At 50.1% G+C, this 21,623-nt stretch overlaps 1 protein-coding gene across 3 annotated transcripts in view; it reads left to right on the top strand.

The window, feature by feature from the left end:
* Hspa12a (heat shock protein family A (Hsp70) member 12A) overlaps positions 1-21,623 on the top strand; it is a 157,765-nt gene that overhangs the window by 117,706 nt on the left and 18,436 nt on the right. For all 3 annotated transcript variants that reach the window (XM_015997188.3, XM_076563404.1, XM_006978455.4), the window contains 5 exons: positions 5,706-5,791; positions 7,510-7,634; positions 11,205-11,391; positions 13,284-13,388; positions 14,177-14,293. In XM_015997188.3, coding sequence (XP_015852674.1) covers positions 5,706-5,791; positions 7,510-7,634; positions 11,205-11,391; positions 13,284-13,388; positions 14,177-14,293 — 620 coding nt within the window. The remainder of the gene's footprint in view (positions 1-5,705; positions 5,792-7,509; positions 7,635-11,204; positions 11,392-13,283; positions 13,389-14,176; positions 14,294-21,623) is intronic.

Raw genomic sequence — 21,623 nt, 5'->3', positions numbered from 1 at the left:
CAGGCCAGTGGCTCCATCTTCATCTTTAAGAGTGTTGTATTTAGGGTGGGAGATCGATTTTCATGTATCTCAGACAGCAGGGGAGTCTGCTCACTGCCATTGCTGACTAATGTCCCCCATGGAGACAAGGGCAACAAGCAAGTTTATGAATTACGATTCCCTTTGCAAGTTTTTTTTTTTTTTTTTTCTTTTTAAAGAACGTCTGCTCGGATTAAAGCCATTAGAGTCCGGAGCAAATAAAACAGCGTCGTATTTTTACATACCTTGCATTTTGTAGCTAGAACCAAATGAAGCCCACATTTTAATTCTTAGGCCATTAAGGCAAGCCATGAGGGTTAAGCTAACTACCTGCTCCCCACTGCTAGGCTGGGGTTCCAAGGAGGTCTGTAGCAGGAGACTTACTGGTTCAGAATACATTTATTAGTTTCTCTTTTCCTTTGCTGTGTAAATACTTTGATTTTCTGTAGCCTTTGGTGCTGAAAATTTATTTTTAAAAGTGACTTGGTTGAAGAATGTATTGGAGGCTTCCAGGATTAAAAATGAACAAACACCCTTGTCAACTTGCTTTTATATTCACTAAACTGTTAAGAAAAAGATCACCTATGCCCTAATTGTACAAGACCAGAGTGATATTAAATTATCTAAACCATGGACTGAGGATATAGCCTAGCGGTAGAGCACCTTTGGCATTTGTGAGGTTCTGAGTTCAGTTCCTAGCACCACAAAAAATTATCTAAAACTAGTGATGAAGGAGACTTGATGATTAAATGTCCATTCACCGGAAAACACCAGGGTCACTTCCTCTTAGCCCTGTTGGGTTTTGCCATTGATGGCTTGCATCTTTGAATGGTCCCTGTCCTTCTAACTTCTGTGACTTAACTTCGGGGTCCCTCTTCCCTTCCTGCCAAGGCCACTGGGAGACAACGGAGCCTCCTGGGAGGATGTGAGGTCACTGGGCATGTGTCTTCGAAGGAGGTATTGAGACTCCCCCACGCCTGTGTGTGTGAGTGTGTGTCTGTCTGTCTGTGTCTCTGTCTGTCTGTCTGTACTTCCTGGCCCAAATGAGGTAAGCAGACTTCCTCCACCACATGTCCCCACCACAGGCCTGGAGCAGCAGGACCAAGGCACCAGAGCCAATCCTCTGAGATGTCAGTCAACATAAACCCCTCTTTTTTAGTTGATAATCTCAGGTATTCTGTCACAGCCACAGAAAGCTGATCCACCCACGGTGCTATGGACAGACCTTGGATAGTCTCTGTGTGATCCAGTGGGATTCCTAGGATTTTCAGCTCTGCCCTTGGCCACCTTCCTCGTAAAGCACTTCCCTCTAGTCTACATCTTAGCTGTCTTCCTTCCCCACTCCTACAGCTGAGCCAGTTTTCTTCTCTTTGGCTTCGTTGTTCCTAAGCCCACCAGTCAGAAACTTCTGCTGGCTGAGCTTTGTGTCCTATGGAGATGTCACTGTACAGCAGTATGAACCAATGACACGCGGCGTGTCCCTTTGTAGACGGCCTTTGGTAAGGGATAGCCAGAGAAATACTCTTCTTCCCTATGCTCGCAGACTCATAGATCAGTTCTGGGGTTTGTTATCTCCTATCCATCAGGAAGTGGTTGATGCTCCATTGTCCTTTCATGTGTGTGTTTAATTATCCTTATTTGTGTACAGCATGAAAGAAGTCAGTTCTGGTTGAGACTGTCAGTGCCCAGGAACTTTTCACTGTTACCTCTCAGGGAGTACAGTAGGCTATTCCATTTCCTCATGAAGTTTTAAAAAGTGTTTTTGTTCATGTCTATGAAAATGTTACCAATCCACCCCATCTATGCAGATCAGTTTGAAATCTGCACAGTGCAGCTGACTTTTAATTTCTAATGGAAGAAGTCCATGAAGTTCGACTGCCTCTAGGCCTGGAAAGTGATCAGCAAGTCAAATGATTTTTTTTTTTAAATACCATGCCATATGCAGCGGCGGAGGGGAGGATGAGAACCGCCTCCTTGATTTTTGCCCTCAGTATATCCTGGTGTCCCCTGAGGTTCCAAGGCATGTGCATGTTCAATGCATGGCTGGACATGTGCTGTTTTGCATGTCAGTGGGACAAACAAAGACATGCTTGAGAAGGGTTGAGTGATGGGATAATTAGAACCAGGCAACAGCAGGGTGGATGCATCATCTGTGCATGATAACTTGTTTGCTAATTGCCAGCACCAGATTTTCTGGGCAATTAGATGTTTGGTGTCTTCCAAGACCTTCTGTGCAAACGTGGACACACAGCCTTAGGCCTTCCAGGTAGCAGGTGGGGAGAGGGCAGCTCCTGCGTAGATGGCAGCTCTCCCGAGGTTACCCCAGTGGAATGATTGCCTGGCTGGGCCCCCGTGTGGAGACAGAGGAATCCTCTGGCTTTTGTGGAAAGAGGGGCCTTGAGCTTGGAGACGAACAAAGCTGGAGGTGTTCAGTGGGCTAGCCGAGGAGCCAACTGTACTCTCTCTTCCCAAGCACCCTGGGACATGGGTACTGATAGGTACAGGAAATATTGTGTCCTCTGATGAGCAAGATGAGTGATAGGTTTTGTTTTTAGACAAAGCTCAAGTAGTCCAGGCTGCCCTTAAACTTCCTATGCAGCATGGGAATGACCCTGAGTATCTGATCCTCCAGCCTCTCTACCTTCACAGTGCTGGGATTACAGGTGTGGGTCACCATATGATGCTGGGGATCAAACACAGGGCTTTGTGTATGCTAGGCCAGCACTCTATTAGCTGAGGTACATCCCCAGCCCAAGATGAGTTTTTAATAAATGATTTTTTTTATTATGTTAGAGTATACATAACACAAAACTTTCCATTGAAACAGTTTTAAAATGTACATTAGTTGGGCAGCATGGTTTATATTCACAACACTGTGCCACAGCATCACTAATTATTTGCAAAACTTTTCATTGTCCCGGTCAAGAACTCTGGGCTCATTAAGCAGTAACTCCCAGTGACCTTTCATCTACTTTCTGACTCTTTGAATTTGCCTGTTCTGGATAGTTCATACAAGTGAAATTACGTACTATTTGCCCTTTCGTGTCTAGCTTATTTCAATAGTTTCCTGGTCCACTGGTGTTACAGTGTGTCTAGGAATGTCATTCCCTTTGCACATAGTTGAACTGCTCCTAATACCATTCCACTGTGTTGAGTGAACAACGTTTTACTTACCCACTCCTTTGTTGGTGGACACATGAGCTTATTTCTACCGTTTGGTTATTGTGAATATTGCGGCAATGAACATTCACATACAAGTCTCTCTGTGAGTCTGTTTTCAAGTCCCTAGTAGTCACATTGCTGGATCATACAGTTATTCTGTATATGACATTTCGAGGAGCTGCCAAACTGTTTTGCACAGCAGCTGCACCATTTACATTCTCACCAGCAATGCATGAGAGTTCCAATTTCTAAACTTGTTTTCCTTTCCTCTCAAAAATTATAGTCATCCTTGTGGGTGAAGTAACATCTCATTGTAGTTTTTGGTAGACCAGTTGGCTTTAAACTCAAGAAATTTGCCTGCCTGTGCTTTCCAGGTGCTCGGATCAAAGGTGTGTGCCACCACACCCTGCTTTCATTGCAGTTTTGGTCTGCATTTCTCTGGTGGCATTGAAGCCGGCCATCTTCTATACTTGCTGATTCTCCTGGTGAAGAGAAGGGCTGTAAGCCCACAGATGGGAGGTGACTTGCAGATTCAAAGCTTCCCATCAAAGATTTCCATTTGCGTTTTCGTGATCTGTTTCACTCCTCAGTCTGTTCAAGAGCCACTGAGATGATGCTGTTTGAATTCCCACCAAGTAGAAAAAAAGTAATTCTGCAAGAGCCTGAGATTAACGCAAAGTGATTTAGCAGATGGAGCTATTTTTCATGCTTCCCCCCACCCCCCGGCGGGTGGGGGGGAGAGCCTTTCCCAGAGAAAGCCAACCCACCTACTGCCCACATGGAATTAAGCTGTGTACTAAACCAGCATGGTATTCAGAGTAAGACCTGGACCCTGGTACTGGTGGGCGTGAGGCATCTGGCTATTGTTTCCCCGTTTGGTTGGCAGCTTCTGGTCTTTGCTTGCTTGCTCTGGTGCCCTGCCAGCCCTGGGCAATGGGCATAAGGCCACTGTGGAGCCTTCAAGCACTGACCAGGGACAGTGTGTCTTGTCCTTGGGGGCCCCTGAGACTACTGCAGAACAAATGTCTGTACTTGGATCATTGCAACAGGGCCGGGACAACATGATATTTATGCTACTTTGCTGTTGGCCCTTCTTCTGTTTGACTTAGGGTTCCTTGTGTCCCAGGGCCAGGGAAGCTAACCTAGCCCCCTTTTGGCTGCTACACGCCCCCAATATTGGACATGAGTTGTCCATGCTTTGGAGGTCCTTGTGCTAGAAGAAGATGGCAGGTCGTGCATCGGCCATCAGATGCTGTCCTCGGAGTTGTACTCATGCTCCATGTCCTGTGGACAGGAGTTGTTAACCCTGGGATAGGGGGTGTCCTGTGCACCTTTGGGAGCCTGTGGGCTATAGATGCTTTTCCAGAATCCATGGAAATTATCACATCCTCTCTGGTACTGCTGCAAAAATTCCTTCCCTGGAGAGACATAAACGGAATCTCTCTCCCCATTATAAAGTCTACAAGTGATGAGCTGGAGAGATGGCTCAGTGGTTAAGAGCAGTGATTGCTCTTCCAGAGAACCCGGGTTCAATTCCCAGCACCCACTTGTCAGCTCACAACAGCCTGTAATTCCAGTTCCAGTCAACTAGACACCCATGGCAAAACACCATTGCACATTAAAAAAAAAAAAGTCTACAAGTGAGTTCCAGGACAGCCAAGGCTACACAGAGAAACCCTGTCTCAAAAAAACAAACAAAAAACCAACCAACCAAATAAATAAATAAAAATAAAGTCTCAGTAACAACATATGATTCCACCAAAGGTCAGAGTGGGAAATGAGTTTGTTGGGCTTACAGAGCATGGGTGACTACAAAGCAGCCATACTAGAAAACCTTCACCGAGCACTGGGGTCATGGCTTCTCCATAGCCACACTGGAGGAGCCCCTTCCATTAAAGTTCCCCCTGCCTGTGTACTCCAGCACTCCCAAGACCCCAAGGCCACTGCAATTAGGGCAGAATGGCATACACATGCTGGGAGGAAAGGCTGGACTCTCAGGTGAGGGAATGTTCATAGTTGACAGGCCCCATTGAGGTGGGTTCTTGCAAACAGCTACAGCTGATCTGATGAAGGTGATGGTTGCGTTGCTCAGAGGACCACGTTCTACTGCAGAGGATTCAGGTTGCACTAGCCCACTGTGGAGTCTGCGTTACAGAGCACCTGGCCAGGAGCTGAGCCCTTCTGGGAACAGAGCAGCACCTCCTGTTCAGCAGTGTGTGTGTGTGTGTGTGTGTGTGTGTGTGTGTGTGTGTGTGTGTGTGTGTGTGTGTGGACAGTGACAGGCCTGGTGGTCACTTAGAGAAAAGGGATAGGGACATCCAGTTGTTCAAGTTCTAAAGGCCAAGCACAAGGTGCTGGCCTGGGCAGGGACATCCTGCCTTCCTGGCTGGGAATTCGCTCTGCTCAGCATGGTAGCAGACTTGCAAGAACCCCTGTGTGGAGAGCAAAGCCACATAGCATCTTTTTCTGCTCCCTAGACTGGTCCATGTCACTTTTAAGAATCTAATTTTTGTCTTTGCTTTTAGAAACGGCCCCCACATCTGCATATTCCTCTCCAGCCCGGAGTCTCGGGGACACAGGAATAACACCTCTGTCCCCTTCCCATATCTTGGTAAGAAATATGTGTGTGTGAGCATGTGCATGCACTAACTGCCTTTGCTTTCTCTCTCCCTTTGCTGAGTGTACATTGAGGTGGTGGTAGTGTGTGCACTCTGCCAAACCTATTCCATACCCTGGCCTGGAAAAGCTTTCTGAGGTGTGGCTGATGTTTGCCGAGACACCAGCCTGGAGGATAATGTGAGCAGACAGAGGGATCAGCTCTTGAGAGACCAGAGCCTAGAAATGACAAGGCAACTTCTTGTAAGGAAGCACCATGTCTTGGGGACCAGTCAGCAAAATGTTGTGACTTTGTCCATGGAGGTTTAGATATTGGTGAAATTATTAAGGCCACTCCACGTAGTTAAAAGGATATTTATTTAATGGCGTAACTTACAAATTAAGTGATAGGTAGGTCACGGGATCTGGGGAAGGTGTATCACAGTCCAGCAGTGTTCTCTGGAGCTCTGCTCGGTCCCCCTCCACTGTTCAGAGTCCCAGAACTGAGAGAGAGAGCGCTGGCCCATCCAGATCTGGGTCTCCAGGCGCCTCCCCTGGCCCCGCCTCGTAGGTGTGACAGTTGCCAGAGTCTCAATGGGAGTTGGACCTTCCAGATCAAAGCTGGAATGGCTACCCACTACAGAGGTTCTCTTTGTGTCCAAGAATCAGTGGCTAGGGAATTGCTTCTTTCTCCATTTTCCTTGGAGAGATCTGAGCAGCCACTGGTCTTAGGGGATGGGCTCTTGCCCTCCCCAGTCCCCATACAAGGAAAGATGGATGGCAGGGGCAGCCCACAGAAGCGTAGCTTTGGACTCGCTGTTCAGATCCACAAAGGCTCTAGTGAGGAACACATGGGAGCCACTGCCCCCTAGGGGGTTGCTGCCTTTTTTGTTTGTCCCAGAGCCCTCTCAGTGTGAAAGGCTTACACTCAGGAGTCTCAGTCTTGAATCTGGGAAACTCCCTTAGTCCTGGACCACATCCTGAGTACACTGGAGGAAATAGTAACCTGTGGGCCTGGTCCCCTAAAATTCAGACTTTGTACCCTTTGCTCCTTGGGAGGGCACTTGCGGAGAGTGAGAAGGGAGGCCAGTGGTAGTGTTCTCACCCCCAATTTAGCCAGAGCAGCTCAGTCCACAGTTTGCCAGGTTTATAATTTTGGTGTTCTTTGGGAATTAAAATAGAAGAAAAGGAAAGGAAAGTCTACATTGCTTTAGGAAAAAAAAAGAAAGCTGAGATACCTGAGGTGGGCTGTTCAAATGGCCTCACAGATGAGGAACAGCTGTGCACATGAGGCCTGGGCCCTGAGGTCTCATGATGGGTATGTGGGCTTGGACAGAGTCACCACGCATGCACCTGTCCAGGTAAAGGAAACACTGTAAAGATGGAGCAGGCGCTGGCGAGAGCTCTGAGTGGTGGCAGGGGTTCTGTAGAGGGAGCTGGGGACAGCGGCAGTGGGGAGATTGTGTCCACACACGGAGCCACTCTACGGGGCTTGGGCACGATGGTAGCACCTCCGTGTGCACAGCTGAGAAGTGTCTGTAGGTGGCGCTCTTAGACAGTTGACCCACACCCCAATCTGGGGTGTCTTCATCTCTCTTGGAGCCACTCAGGTGGGATCTGAGGCTGGTCTGCTTGAGCTGGGGTGGTCTACCTGTAGTGAAGGTGAAACTGGGCAGGGCAGAGGCTTCTTCCTGCCTGGCGCTGACCCTCCACGGCCTTGCTATGCATTTGCAGAACGATGCTGACCCGGTCTCAGAACAGCAGACGTTTCTTGTGGTGGTGGCCATCGACTTTGGGACCACATCCAGTGGCTATGCCTACAGCTTTACCAAGGAGCCAGAATGTATCCACGTGATGAGGTGAGTGCTGCCGGGGGAGGGCATCGTGTAGCCTGGTCACCTCGCCTGTGTAAACTTGGAGGTAGGGCTAGTCACTGGTGCTTAGGGAGAACACTGGGGATGACGGCAGTGCATGCCTCATGTGCGGTTTGTGCAAATTTAGTGAGGTTTTCTACTGGGCAAATCAGCATACATGAACATGTAAGCAGGAAGGAGCCTTCCTTCTGTACAGAAAACACCAGACAATTGGGAAAGCAAGGAAGAGTGGACCTTAGCCTGGTGACCCTAAAGCCCAAGTGCCCTGGAGCAACTTTAATGCCTACAGCAGCCTGGCTCCCACACCACCATCCCTGGGGTTCATCGTCAGCTCCTGCAGTCCTCAGACATCCACAGAAAGCTTCAGGAGCTCAGGATTTGTGACTGTTTTTCCAGCCAGGGTTAATTTAAGATGCACCGGGATTGGTGCTGTGTTGCCTGTAACAGGGTTAATTGTGGGATTCAGCCATCACTCCTAGAGTGAGACCTCAGCTATCTGTCTAAAGTCGTCGTCGTCGTAAAACTGACTCAAAGCAAGCCTGTTTACCAGGTGTCCATCCTGCAGCAGGCTGCATGTGGCCACGCTTGGCTAAGGAGCTATGAATGTGGCCCAGCAGAAAAGCATAGCCTCACTTAAAACACTAAGAGTTGTTTTGGGTTTTGTTTGTTTGTTTGGTTGGTTTCTGTTTGGGTTTTCCTGTTTTGGTTATTTTTCCAAAGCTGTATTGTGAGGTTTGTAAAGGACGACATCATTCCGCAACGTCAAATGTCAAACGCGCCTCGTGAGGCCCTACATTCTCTTGAAAACCAGGTGTTTCGGCCTGAGGCTGTTGCCACCAGAGGTTCCAGGGTCTGGGGAGGTGGCTCAGTGGGTAAAGAGCTTGTGAGCAAGTGTGAGGACATGAGTTCAGGTCCCCAGCAATGGTGAAGAGCAGGGGACAGTGGTGAGGTGTGGGGACAGGCCAGCCCCTGGAACTCACTGGCCAGCCCGTGTTCAGTCAGACCCTGTCTCAAAAAATAAGGCAGGGAGCAATTAAGGAAAATATCATTGTTTACCTCCGGCCTATGCCTGGGCGCCCCCATGCACACATACGCGTGCACACATGTGGACACACACACATACACACTGAACAATGGAAAGCCAGCTTTGTTCTTAAAAACATAAAGAACTATTTTTATTCATTAATTAGGTGAAGGTTGGGGGGACGCACATGCCAAGGTGATCCTCTGCTGCAGGGAGGGCGCAGAGGTCAGAGGACACCGTGGTGCAGGAGTCAGTTCTCTGTGTCCACCTCATGAGTCCTGGGCAGGGATGGAACTCAGGTCATCCGGCTTAGTGGCTCAGATCGGCTCTTGAACCCCGATGTCACATGGCCCTCGGAGGGCTATGGACCCTGGATTCCCCCTCTGACAGCCAGACAGATGTCCCTAGAGATGGAAAACCCCAGTGAGAGAGAGCACAGACCTGTTTGTCAGCTTCCCTGAAGTTGTTCTAAGAAGTGCTGTTCCTCAGGGTGGTCGGCATCGAGAGGTGACACACAGCGAGAGTCCTTTGGATGGAGGTGTCAGCCTCGTTGATGCTGGGTGGCGAGGTGGCCTCTGCTCTGGTTTTCTGTCGCTCTGAACATGTTGACATGGCCAGATTCTGCCTGATAAAGGCATGGGTGAGAAAGTGTAAGACTGCATGTGAATGGGGATGAAGAGGGCTGGAGAGATGGCCCAGAAGTTTACGCTGTCCTTCCAGGGGACCAAAGTTCAGTTCCCTGCACCCACATCGGGTGGCTCACAGCTGCCTATAACTCCAGCTCCAGGGGATCAGATGCCCTCTTCTGGCCTCTGTGAGGACCCTTCTACATGCAGTCCATGCGTGTGTGTGCACACACACGCACACACATAGTGCTGAGGGGATAAATATATAAAATTTATGGGAGTGAAAGAATAAAAGATTGAGTGGAAGAAGCTCGTGGGGTGTCCACTAGGTAGCAGAGAACAGAGCTACCTAGCCTAAAAGTCACCCCATGTCCCCATTCAGTCACCTAGGACACTTAGCCTGAGGGAGAACATGCTTCCTGACTGGGAAGCTGGCCAGGGATAATGCCAGAACCATCGAGTGGAAGTCCCTCGGGAGGGAGGCACCCATCTGCCCTGTGACGTCTCCTCATGCTGACTGTAGTGATGCGCACGAGAACAGGCTGGAACTCAGCCTGGGCTGCAGCTGCCCCCTCCCCTGCTGGACTGGGCCAGTGTCTGGCACCCAGTCTCCCCCTGAGGCTGCTCTCGGGTCTAAGCTTGGCAGGGAAGGACACAGCTCTTGGCAGCCCTGGCTTCTGGAAGGCAGGGACCCCAAAGAGAGAAGAAGCATGAGCAGCCTGTCCTCCCCACACTGTGTCCTTGGCTCTTGCTTTTCCTTCTGTCCCATTGCACACCTGTGTCTGTCTACCTGTGCCCTCCTCTGCCTCTGCTGTTGCTTCCTCAGTTTATAACTGACTGGTCCTGGATGACCCCTAGTGCCATCCCTTCTTGTCACTGGGGCTGTCACTGAGCTTTGGAAGTTGTGTCTGGGGCCTTCCCCTCCGGTGAAATGCTTGTGCTCTTCTGGGTGCTCCCCTAAGGCCCCCTCCTCCCCAGCACTCCAGGTCACTGTCTGTGCTCCCCACTGCAGGGTCCTGAGGCTCCTTGGCTGTCATCTCCCTCTGGACTTGTTTGGTACTCACCTCTCTCTTCTTGTCTCTCTCAGCTCTGTCCCAGGCTGGGCCTGACCTCTGCATCTGCCTCCTGGCCTCCATTCCTTTGAGTTCAGTCTGTTCTCAATGGCAGCATCTCTGATCTGTTAGGCTTTCAGGGACCCCCATTATTCACAGATTAAACCCAAGTCTGCGGGCTTCTCTCCAGCCTGGCTCTGCTGCTTTCCCAGCTCATTCCTCGCTCTTCTTATTTACATGTGGCTTTTCTCACATACACACGCTTTGTCTGACCAACACCATCATTTAGCTTCCTGGGCCAGCTCACCTCAGAGTAGCCTGGAGTGACCTTCTCTCTGAGGTCTACTTGTTCTCCCCATCTTCCATTCTCTCCTGAGTCCTGTCTCCTGGGCCCCACCAGTCACTATGAATACCTTCTTTGGCCCTTTAGGCCATTTCCCTGGTCAGGAAGGTTCGATGTGTTTGTTCACACCCATCCTATTTAGAAGAGGATTCCGGCCAGCTCTGTATCCATGTCTGAGTGCTTGCAATAAAAAACAAAAGAAAATGTATGACCATCCAGACTTTGTATTATTGGAAGGCTGAAGCATGATAAGCTTTGTCCCCTGTGACACCAGCATGTGGCACATAGTAGGTGCTCAGCAAACACCGAGTGAAAGATAAACACAGCTTATTTTGAGTAAGAACCTGGTTTTTGCCTCTTCTCATTCTGAGGTGTGTCTAGATGTTAGCTGATACAGAGTAAGTCTGAGCACTCAGTGACAGACATACGCATAGCAGGTACTCAGCTCCACTATGCTGACTGGACTGGGGTTTTCAAAGACCTGTAACTTCTGCTTTCCCTTGGTGACAGGAGATGGGAGGGAGGTGACCCTGGCGTTTCCAACCAGAAGACCCCGACCACCATCTTGCTGACACCAGAGAGGAAGTTCCACAGCTTTGGGTACGCTGCCAGGGACTTCTACCATGACCTGGACCCCAACGAGGCCAAGCAGTGGCTATACTTGGAGAAGTTCAAGATGAAACTCCACACCACAGGGGTGAGCTGGCTTTTCTAGGAGAGCAAGGGACCTTAGTGTGAGGAATGTTCCACCGGAGCCCTCCAGGTTGCCCCAAACAGAAATGAATGCCCATCTGACTGGCTCTTGGAAACAGCCTGGAGTGCAGGGCTCCTCATATCCATTTGTGGACTGACAGTTCTTCCTGCTGTGGTGGGGGGAGGGCAGGGGGGTTGGGGGTATTTAGCTGTTTGTTTTGTTTAGAAAGCAGACAAGCCTGAGAAGACCCCAGCTGTGACACAGGTATAGGGTATTGCCACCTTGCTGCCCTCTATCCACTGAGACCAACTTGTGTCCAAAGGCCCAAGGAGGGAAGGTGGGTCAGGGCTGTGGCTATTAGCTGGTTGGTTTGGAAGTAACAACCAGTAACATTGGACAGGCCACTGTCTGTGTGTGGAGCAAGAAGCCAAGTACAAGTGGAGCAGCCATTAGAGGCCTGAATGCCAGAGCAGTGGCCTCTCTTCTGAAACCCTGAGCAAGTTCTGTGAGATGCCTGGGTCCAGCAGACATCCCTGCCCCAGAGCTTCATGGGAAAGGTGGGGGCTAGATGAAGACCACCGACTCTGAGCCGCATACCTTGGGTTTCAGTTTCACTCTTGGTTCCTCCAAGACACTTAGTCCAAGCCATGTGACCTTGCTGTACTTCGTTACACCTCCTTTTTAGGATGCAGACAGTTATAGCATCTTGCTCACCAGGAGAATATAAGGATCCAAGTGGTAGAAATGCACGGTGCTCCAGAGGAGGGAACGCGATAGTCAAGTGGCTTCCATTAGCATTTACAGATGGCAGCGCAGAGGTGGTGGGAAAGCCACCGCCGGCTCCTCGCCGTCCAAGGCTCCAGGCTCACGTGAGGCTGCATTTCTGGGCCGTGGATCAGCTTGGACTGCAAAGGACTCACCCCTTTTCTCCGCGTGGGACTCCATGCTGGTTGTCAGGATTGGGCAGTGGATACACAGGATGAAGTGTAGCTTCATGGGACTCAGCCGCCTCCCTGAGCCTGAGAGTCTAGAAACAGGGAGGCTTTGCTGGACACCAGGAGAAGCGGGTGCTGGCTGGGAGCAGGGAGCATGAGGAGATGGTTTAGAATACACACAAAGGTTCCACAAGGACCCGTTAGTAACTTGTGGCCCTACCTAAAACAAAGGCAGTTATGTAGCTGCGTCAGTCTGGTGTCTACTGATTAACTTGTTCCTGGCACTAATAAGCAGGTTAGTCCAGGGGCTTCCTTCCATGCTCCACCCATTCTCTCCCCCTGGAGACCTGCTCATCATTTTTCTGATGACCTCTTTCCACCCACCATCTGGCCTCTGCACAGCGTCCTCTACCCGGGGACTATGTATAACAGCTGCTTTGGCTTCTGACAGAGCCAGAGAGGCAGCCATGCCTCCCTTTCAGCAGATTAGACAGAACCGGCCTTAAAATAGGAGCTCTTCTATTTCAGGGACTTGGCTGGCAGCTCACCGGGGAAGGAGAGATTCGTGTGTGTTAGCATCCTGCTTGGCAGAGAAGTGGCATGATTTAAGCTGCTATCACAGGGCTCCCAAGGGTGACTGGTGTCTGGAAGTCGCATGTAAATTTCCCTGGGCTTGGCACCTGCTACCCACTCGTTCTTCCCGGGACCTGCTATTGGCCAGAGATGCCGACTCCTGAGGATCCAACAAAGGGAGAGAGAGGGGGGAAGGGAAGGATGGGGGTGCCATGAGGTGGGGCCTGGAGAGAACAGCCAGAACTCTTCTACAGTAAGGGGGCATTACTGTCCGGTGCCTTTGGGAGTGCACCCGTAGATTCCGCTGACCTCCAAACAGCAGTTCCCCCGACCAAAGGCCCGGCTCTCCTTGCCCCTCTCTACCGGCACGCGTCTTTCTTCCCCCAGGACCTCACCATGGACACGGACCTGATAGCGGCAAATGGCAAGAAAGTCAAAGCCCTGGAAATCTTCACATACGCCCTGCAGTACTTCAAGGAGCAGGCGCTGAAGGTGAGGATGTGGCAGTCAGCCCCTCGTGTGTTAGGCCATCTGGGGCTGCTGTACCCACCAGCTGGGCAGAGGTGCCGCCTGCAGGGCGGAGAGGTAGGCTCTGGGGTCAGAACAGTGGAGCGTGTTCTGCAGCACTGCTGGCTGGAAGGTGAAATGGCTCAGCATTTTGAAACAAATTTGGAAGTCCCCCCCCCCCACCAAAAAAAAAAGATAAACACAGACATCCCCCAGCAATTCCACTCCTAGGCACACACCTCAGGGAAATGAAAACATGTGCACATAAAATTGTTCCATGAATGTTCATAGCAGTATTATTCATAATACCTAAAAAGTGGGAACAACTCAAATGTCCATCAACTGATGGATAACCAAATGTGGTGCGTCTGTTCATTGGAATGTCATTCAGCCACAAGAAAGGAGTAAAATACTGATACATGTTACAGTATGGATAAACTTTAAAAACGTCTTGTAAAACAAAAGAAACAATATATAAAAGCCACATCATATGATTCCATTTGTATGAAATGTTCATGACAGGTAAATCCATAGAGGCAGCAGTTTTCAGGGAGCTAGGGGTATAGGAATGAGGACAGTCCCCTAAAGGACGTGGGTGATGAGATAAATGAGAGCCAGGAGCACCCGGCCCGCACACTGCTATGTGTGGGGGCCAGGCACAGGCTCCTCTGGAGTCTGATAAAATCCTGACTGTTCAGCAGAGCCACAGGAGGTGTGTCCCAGGGGACCAGCAGCATCTCCCCACCTGTTCCATTTACTCTTCTTGACATTAGGAGCTGAGTGACCAGGCAGGGTCGGACTTTGAGAACTCTGATGTCAGATGGGTCATCACAGTGCCTGCCATCTGGAAGCAGCCAGCCAAGCAGTTCATGAGAGAAGCTGCCTACCAGGTGAGGGACATTGGGATGGGGGGGGGGGCGTAGAGGAAAGGGAGCTGGGATGCCCACAGTGGTGACTGTGCTCAGGTGTCTCCCAGCATTCTCCAGCTTCTTAAGGAGGATGGGAAAGGGCATGGGACAAAGAGCCTTCCTATGCCTCAGCTTCCTGGGTCAGTCTAACAGGGATATCTCTCTCTCTCTCTCTCTCTCTCTCTCTCTCTCTCTCTCTCTCTCTCTCTCTCTCTCTCTCTCTGGATTTATGTGTCTGGGTCATGTTTCCACTGTAAATTCTCTGGGGTTGGATTTCAAACTGAGGTTCAGAGACATTTCCTGTAGATGAAGGGAAGTGAAAAACTTCAGGAAAAGCCTTGGAAACAAGAATATTTGTATAAGAAAGGAATAGAGACAAGGATGTTGGCCTGGGCCCAGGCATTTCAGCTTGGCCAGGAGGCTGAAAATGGCCATCTGCAGCTGGGGAATTGAATTGTCTTTCATAGCATTTGCCTGTCGGAGCCACACAGTAGTACGTGGGCTCCCGGGAAGGGAGAGCTGACACCGAGTGCTGGCAGGCTCCCGTGAGAGCAGCAGTGTGGCTCCATGGTCAGCCTCAGAGGTAAGACTCTCCTGTATTTGGTGACCAGCTATCAAGGGTCCACCAACACCATAAACACTCATGGTCTTTGTGACAATTGATATTGATGGACAACTTGATGGGATCTGGAATCACCCAGGGGACAAAGCTTCAGGCATTTCTGTGTGGGAATTTCTGGCAATAATTGTGGGGTGAAGATCCACCTTAATGGCAGATGGCGCCACCTCAGGGACAGGAGTCCCAGACTGAATATGCTGGAGGCGGGGAGGGAGCTCGGCACCAGCATTCACCTCCCTGCTTCCCAATGGTGCGATGTGACCAGCTGCTTCACGCTCTTGCCTCCATGCCTTCCCTGCCATGGTGGACTGTACTCTCAAGCTGTGGGCCAAAATAAACGCTGCCATCCTGGAGTTGCCTTTGTTAGGTGTTTTGTGGTCGCATTGAGGAAAGTGACCAATACAGCTAGCTTCCTACTGTCACAGACAACTTGTGCCCGGCAGTCTTCCGTGATAGGTACAGCCAGCCACGCCAAACTGCTCTTCCTGTCCCCAGCACAGAGCTGGCTTTTGTTGAGCCTGGGTCAATGCTGTGCCTTGAGAGTCAGTTTTCGGTCTTTAATCTCAGTCCCAGCAGGGCAGGCACATTGATGCAATAGATGTCTCCTCATCCTCATCACACCTCTCAAGGGGCATCGCGCCCATCTTTCCCGGGAGGCACAATTCTGACATCAAGTTAGTAGCCATGTATATGAGCCTTTCCTTCCAAAAGAAAGGGTCACAGAATCATCCCAAGCCCCAGCAGATGGTAAAGTGGCCCCAGGAACTCCAGCGCCATAGGCTCTGCTCAGTGCTCAGGGCTTTACCCGACCAGCTTGCAGAGCTCAGCTTGTACCAGGTCAAGGGCGGATTATCCCTCCCCTAACTGTCCCCTTTCCGGGACTGTTTCCTCTGCTCTCCCCTTCCTTCATGCAGTGTGAGAATCTGACTCTGTGTATGGATCTGCCAAAAATAGATCTGCTTTCATAGGGATGAGGGAAGAGGGTGGAAGTTCCAGAAAGAGGTAGTTTCATTAGGAAGAGGAGGAAGGTAGATGCGTCTTAGTTCTTCTTCTCAGAAGCCCTGGGCATCACAGCCTCAGCCTTCAGGGAGTGTCCAGAGATGGGCCATCAGGACATGGTCATTTGCACACATTGCACTGTGCCCTGAGCTGTTCCCGGGAAGGATATTCATGGCAAGATTCGTGGCCTCAGCTCACATTCCCCAGCCCACAGGAAGACTTCAGCAGTAAATGTGTGACCTGTAAAGGGGTCAGATCTTATTTTTAGACTGGAAAAAGAAGGAAATGTGGTGGCTGGTCAGGTCGCTAGGCTGTGCAGCCCTGGACTGGCTCTCCCTAAGGACAAAGTCTCTGAGGGGGTGGGACAAGGGGTGGGGCCGCACCCTGTGGAGTCTGAGGATAAAATCAGACAGTGGAGGGCACAGGCACACTATTCTTGGCTTTGGTGGAATAAAAATGACCCTACTAGTCCAGCCTGGTGGCTCATCCCTGTAATCTCAGGACTTGGAAGGCTGGGTCAGAAAGATTGGGACAGACATTGCATGGTTTGCTCAGAGGCACACAGGACACAGGGACTGCCTTCCAGGGCAGGGCAACCTTTCTTTGGTAGTGTTTTTGCAGCTTATGCTTTGACCCTTTGTAGTTCTGCTTTGATATTTACATTCAGTTCCCATGACCAGGTGGGTTTAAAGATGGCCACCTCATTCAGCCAGTCTCTGCTCCTTTACTCTTTCTTCATGAGGCCTTTACATCAGGACCTCGGTGTGGCAGGCTTTGGAAAACACTGGATGCAGCAACCCAGCTGAGTCAGGGTCCCTGTCCTCAGGTTGCTCACGGGGCCCAGTGGCTCATAGTTTGGAAGTGACAGGAAGCGTGGTTGCTCTACGGTGTCCTAAGGAAGAGTTCCAGGAAGAATGGGAGCGCAGCCCTTGGCTGCACCCTGATGCTGTTTTAATATGGCATGAGAAAGGTCCAATCCTGTAAAGGTAAATTTTTGTTGGTCAGCTTGACTGGGCCAGAGTTTGCCCAGATGTTTGGCTAAATAATATTCTTGACGTTCCTGTGAGGGTGTTTTGAATGTCGTCATTTAACTGTCCAGAGTAAAGCGGATACTCATGTAACATGGACGGGCCTCCTCTAGTGGACCGAAGGCTAAAGAGGCCAAAGATCTGACCCTTCCCAGACAGGGAAGAAATCCCTCCCGCCTGCCCTGGAGCTGGGCCTTTTTCTTTTTCTTTTCTTCCCTTTGGATTCAGACAGAAACATCAGCTCTTCTGGGATCTTGAGCCTGTGTTCTTTGGACAGGAGCTGCTCAGCTACATCTCCTGGGTCTCCAGCTGGAGATCTTGGAACTCATCAGGCTTTGTAATCGTGAGCCAAATCCCTATAAGAAGCCTCTTGCTGTGTGTCTCAGTATACAGCTTGTATTGTTTCTCTGGAGAGCCCTGAGTGCCCAATATAGCACATGAGCAAAACCTGAGTTCTTAGCCCAGTGTCTTCTGAGGATGCTCTCCACATATCCATCTCCATGAAAGGTCCTTGCATCAGGTGGGTATTTGCTTCCTCCTTCATGGTGGTAGCTGTCTGCCAATAAACCCCCAAGAGTGGCTTCAGAACGAAGCAGAACTAGTGTGCCACCAGAATGGTAAGACAACTGGGCATGCCATTCTGCTTGGGTTGGAAGCATGGAGGCCCACCTTTAGGCTTTGAAGAGGCTTTCTGAGTACAAGTTTATGGTACATTCACCTGCCAGAGGGAGGGAAGGAGGCCGGGAGAGAGCAGAGCTGCAGTGGTCTCAGCATAGCGTCCTCTAGGCTGGACCAGGTCCAGAGTCTGTGCTGAGTCAGTGCCCGCAAGGGTTGCAGAGCTTTGCACACAGTTCTGCTTCATCTGGAGACTCTCCCTAGGCCTGTCCGGCCTCAGTCCTGGGTAAAAGAATGTGCCAAACCTCAATGGATTTATACACTCAGGACAGCTACAGATGCTTGAAGAGCAGACAGTGGTAAGATGATGTCAGGACGGACAGCTGAGGCCTTCAGGAAAGACAGAGAGAGAGAGAGAGAGAGAGAGAGAGAGAGAGAGAGAGAGAGAGAGAGAGAGAGAGAGAGAGAGAGAGACAGAAGAGAGAGAGAGACAGAAGAGAGAGAGACAGAAGAGAGAGAGAGACAGAAGAGAGAGAGAGACAGAAGAGAGAGAGAGACAGAGACACAGAGACAGACAGACAGACAGAGACAGACAGACAGAGACAGACAGACAGACACACACACATGCAGAAAGAGAGGAAGAGAGAGAGAGAGAGAGAAAGTGCTACTGAATCTCAGGGGATCAGAGACAGGAAGTTGTCCAGTTTTTAGAGGTGTTTTGCATAAAATGTGTAACTCTGGTGAGTGATGCCTGTTAAATTAATGATGCTCCCATGTATGCTGACCTCATTTAACACAGAGACACAGCTTGTAACTGCCTCCCTGCCTGAACAGGCTGCAGTGAAAAATAATCCTATCAGGAGAAACCAAGTGCAGGACGCCCAGCTGGGGCAGCTGGAACTCACTGACAGGCGGGTAGAACGCATCACTGGCCTGGCCATTTTTCTCATCCGTGGACGCGGTTTCTTGGCAGATTTTCCTGGCAGATTGCAGGGACCGAGGAGCTGAGTGGTCGGGCTAACAAGTCGTTTCTGTGGGCTCCTCGGAGAGCAGCTTTGTCACCTCCACCTCCTGCATGGATCTCACGATTCCAGGAAGGTGTTACCATTCAAGATTCTATTAGATCCTGGAGGAGTAAATATGGTAGTGTGCACAGGCTTGCACACTTTTCTATTTGCAGGACACCCAGGTCCTACAGAACGCTCATGTTCTTCTCAGCAGAGACCAGGGCCAGGAGAGTGCAGAAGAAGGCTGGCTGGAGGAGTGGTTGAATCACTCATTCAGCAGCTGCCTCCTGAGCAACTGATACCTGCTACAGAGCAAGAAGGCCTCACTGTTGCCCTTAGGGGGTGCAGTGCCTTGCCACAGAGGCTGGATGTGTCTGTACCAACTCAACATAGCTGGAGACAGACTGGAATGCTTGGCAGCAGTGCCAGGGTTACTGGTGGTCAGGGGCTGGACTGGTTTCCAAGTTCTTGGCTTCTCCTTCAAGAAAGAAAGGTATATATGGAGTTGCAAAGTATCAAGAATGCTTTACTCAAAGCATTTAGAAAGGAATATGCTGTTAAGATTGACAGTCACATGCGTAAAGATTCACAGGGCCCCAGGTTATTACCAGGAGCCCCCTTTTATGGGGGTCTAATGGTAAGACACGTTTGATTCCTAGGGAGGTAGTTTGTGTGGTTCTCTATTATATTGACAGATTAACTTTTATAATGGTTTTTCTACAATGCATGCCCCTTCAAATAATGCATAGGGTTTTTTAAGTCATATATATACCCAATTATGCATAGGTAAATAGAGGATTGTCTCTAAATGTTCACTTTAAGGACATAGTTAGCCTTATTGTGCATATACCCCAAACCAGTTCATGCCATCTTGGCCTTCCTACTCTCTATGCCCAGACATAAACAATTGTATTGAATCTAAGTTTGATGGTCTTTAGGAAGAGGAAAAACTTATTCTATTGCTACGAGAGCAGTGTGTGTGTAGCTCAGTGCAGTCTGGAGTCCTCGGTTGCTAACAGGTTGCACTATTCAGAGAAGGATGTGTGCGCATACCATGTGCAGATGAGAGATCTAGGCTGCCAAGTGCATTATTAGAAGAGGTGTGTGTGTGTGTGTGTGTGTGTGTGTGTGTGTGTGTGTGCGCGCGCGCGCGTGCGCGCGCGTGCGCGCGCACAGCCCAAAATGAGTGAAGTCCCAGGTTGCTAAGCTGTCCCCTGTGTTTGCCTGCCTCTCCAGTAGAGAAGAGCACACACAAGAATAGTGACTCCGAAGTACAGCTCCAAAGACAGAGCAACCCTGGTCCCATCCCAGGCAGATGGATTCCCCGGTCTCCTGAGGGCTTCCCGGCCAAGGAGCTGGAATGAGAGTTGCTCTAAGCGTTTGAGCACAGGGTCTCCTGCCGGAGATGAAGCTCTCTAGGATTTTGAGGTCTAGGCAGATCTTTTCTATGTCCTCCTGTTCTTGGGGGGCGGGTCTGTGAGTGATTCTCAGATCCTTCTGAGAAGATAGAAGTCTTTGTGCAGGATCACCTGACTTCTCCACTCTCTTGACCAGTCACATCCTGTAGCTCTTCATCACGGCTCCACAGGAGTTTACTGGTGGCAACAAGGCTCCTTGGTCTCTTGGATAATGTAACAGGGGCTGGAACAGATAAATGGCGTATGGTTACTGTGTTAGTTACTTTTCTGTTGCTTTGATAAAATACCACAACCAAAACCAAGTTCTAGAAGAAAGTTCACTTTAGTTCACTATCTAGAGGGATAAGAGCCATCATGGTGGGAGACATGGCAGCAGGAACGGGCATGGGTTCAGGACCAGGGAGCTGGAAGAGCACATCCTCAACTCCAAACACAGTCAGCAGGGGCAAACTGGAGGAGGGGTGAAGCTCTGGAACATTCGGAACCTGCCTCGAGTGACCCAGTTCCTCCAGCAAGGTTCCACCTTCCAAAGGCTCCCCAGCTTCCTCAAACAGTCTGTCTATGTGCTGAGGATTTATGGTCTGACCTGGGGAGGAGTAGCTGGGGCAGGGGTACTTATCATGCTTGACAGGGGGCAGTGGAAGATCCTTCATGCCTAAGCCAGTGGCCTATTGATGGATGTCATCCAAAGGCACCCCAGCCTATTTGCCCCATGGACCAGAATAACAAGCGCTATCGTTGCCCGTGTAGTTGGCCGTAACGGGGGTATTAGGCTGTGGGGAAGAGGTACCCTATGACTGGTGTGGAGCACTGGTATGGATTTGGAAGCCAGTCCTCCCACAGTGGTTCTGCTACTAGAGAGGCACATGGTGAATACAGAAGGAGCCTGTCCTTCTCCTGCCTGGTGGGTAGCAGCTCTTTCCGATGCTATTAGTGACATTTATTTGGGGTATGATTGCCATGGAGAACTGTGGGCAATGCATTATCTGATACTGTCCCACCCAGCAGGTGAAGAGATGGCACCTAAAGCCAACGGAGGATGAAGTTTTATCAAAAGGTGGGGCCCAGGCCTCTCCCCTGTAATGTTAGGGCACTCCAAGCTGGAGAGTTGGTGTGATTTAAGGAGCCTGGTCTAAGGGACTCAAATCCTCACCTGTGCTGATGTTGGATACCTGTGAATAAGACTGCTGTTTAACTCTGCAAGCCCCATGCTCCATGGGATACTTCCTCTCCTAGACAAACTGGAGTAGTTGGTCACTTTCTACTGGGGCCTTGGAGTCTTCCTGTCTGTGGTGGCTTGAATGTTAAATGTCCCTCATAGTCTTGAGCATTTGAACACTTGGTCCCCAGTTGTGTCACTGGGAGGTTTAGGAGGTGTGACCTTGATGGAAGAAGTATGTTACTGTGGGTGGCCTTTGAGGTTAAAAAGCCTAGAGTCATTCCCAACATGCCCTCTCTGTTTCATGTTTGTGGTTCCAGATGTAAGCCCTCTTCTTCCACCACGCCTTTGCTCTCCCATCGTGGACTCTAACTCTCTGGAACTGTAAGCTGAAATAAACTCTTTATAATATAAGTGCCTTGGTCATTGCGGTGGCTAGTTTTATGTCAACTTGTTGCAAGCTAGAG

Source organism: Peromyscus maniculatus, chromosome 1 (genome assembly GCF_049852395.1).
Source record: "Peromyscus maniculatus bairdii isolate BWxNUB_F1_BW_parent chromosome 1, HU_Pman_BW_mat_3.1, whole genome shotgun sequence".
NCBI lineage: Eukaryota > Metazoa > Chordata > Mammalia > Rodentia > Cricetidae > Peromyscus > Peromyscus maniculatus.
This window is presented reverse-complemented; position numbering and strand designations above follow the sequence as displayed.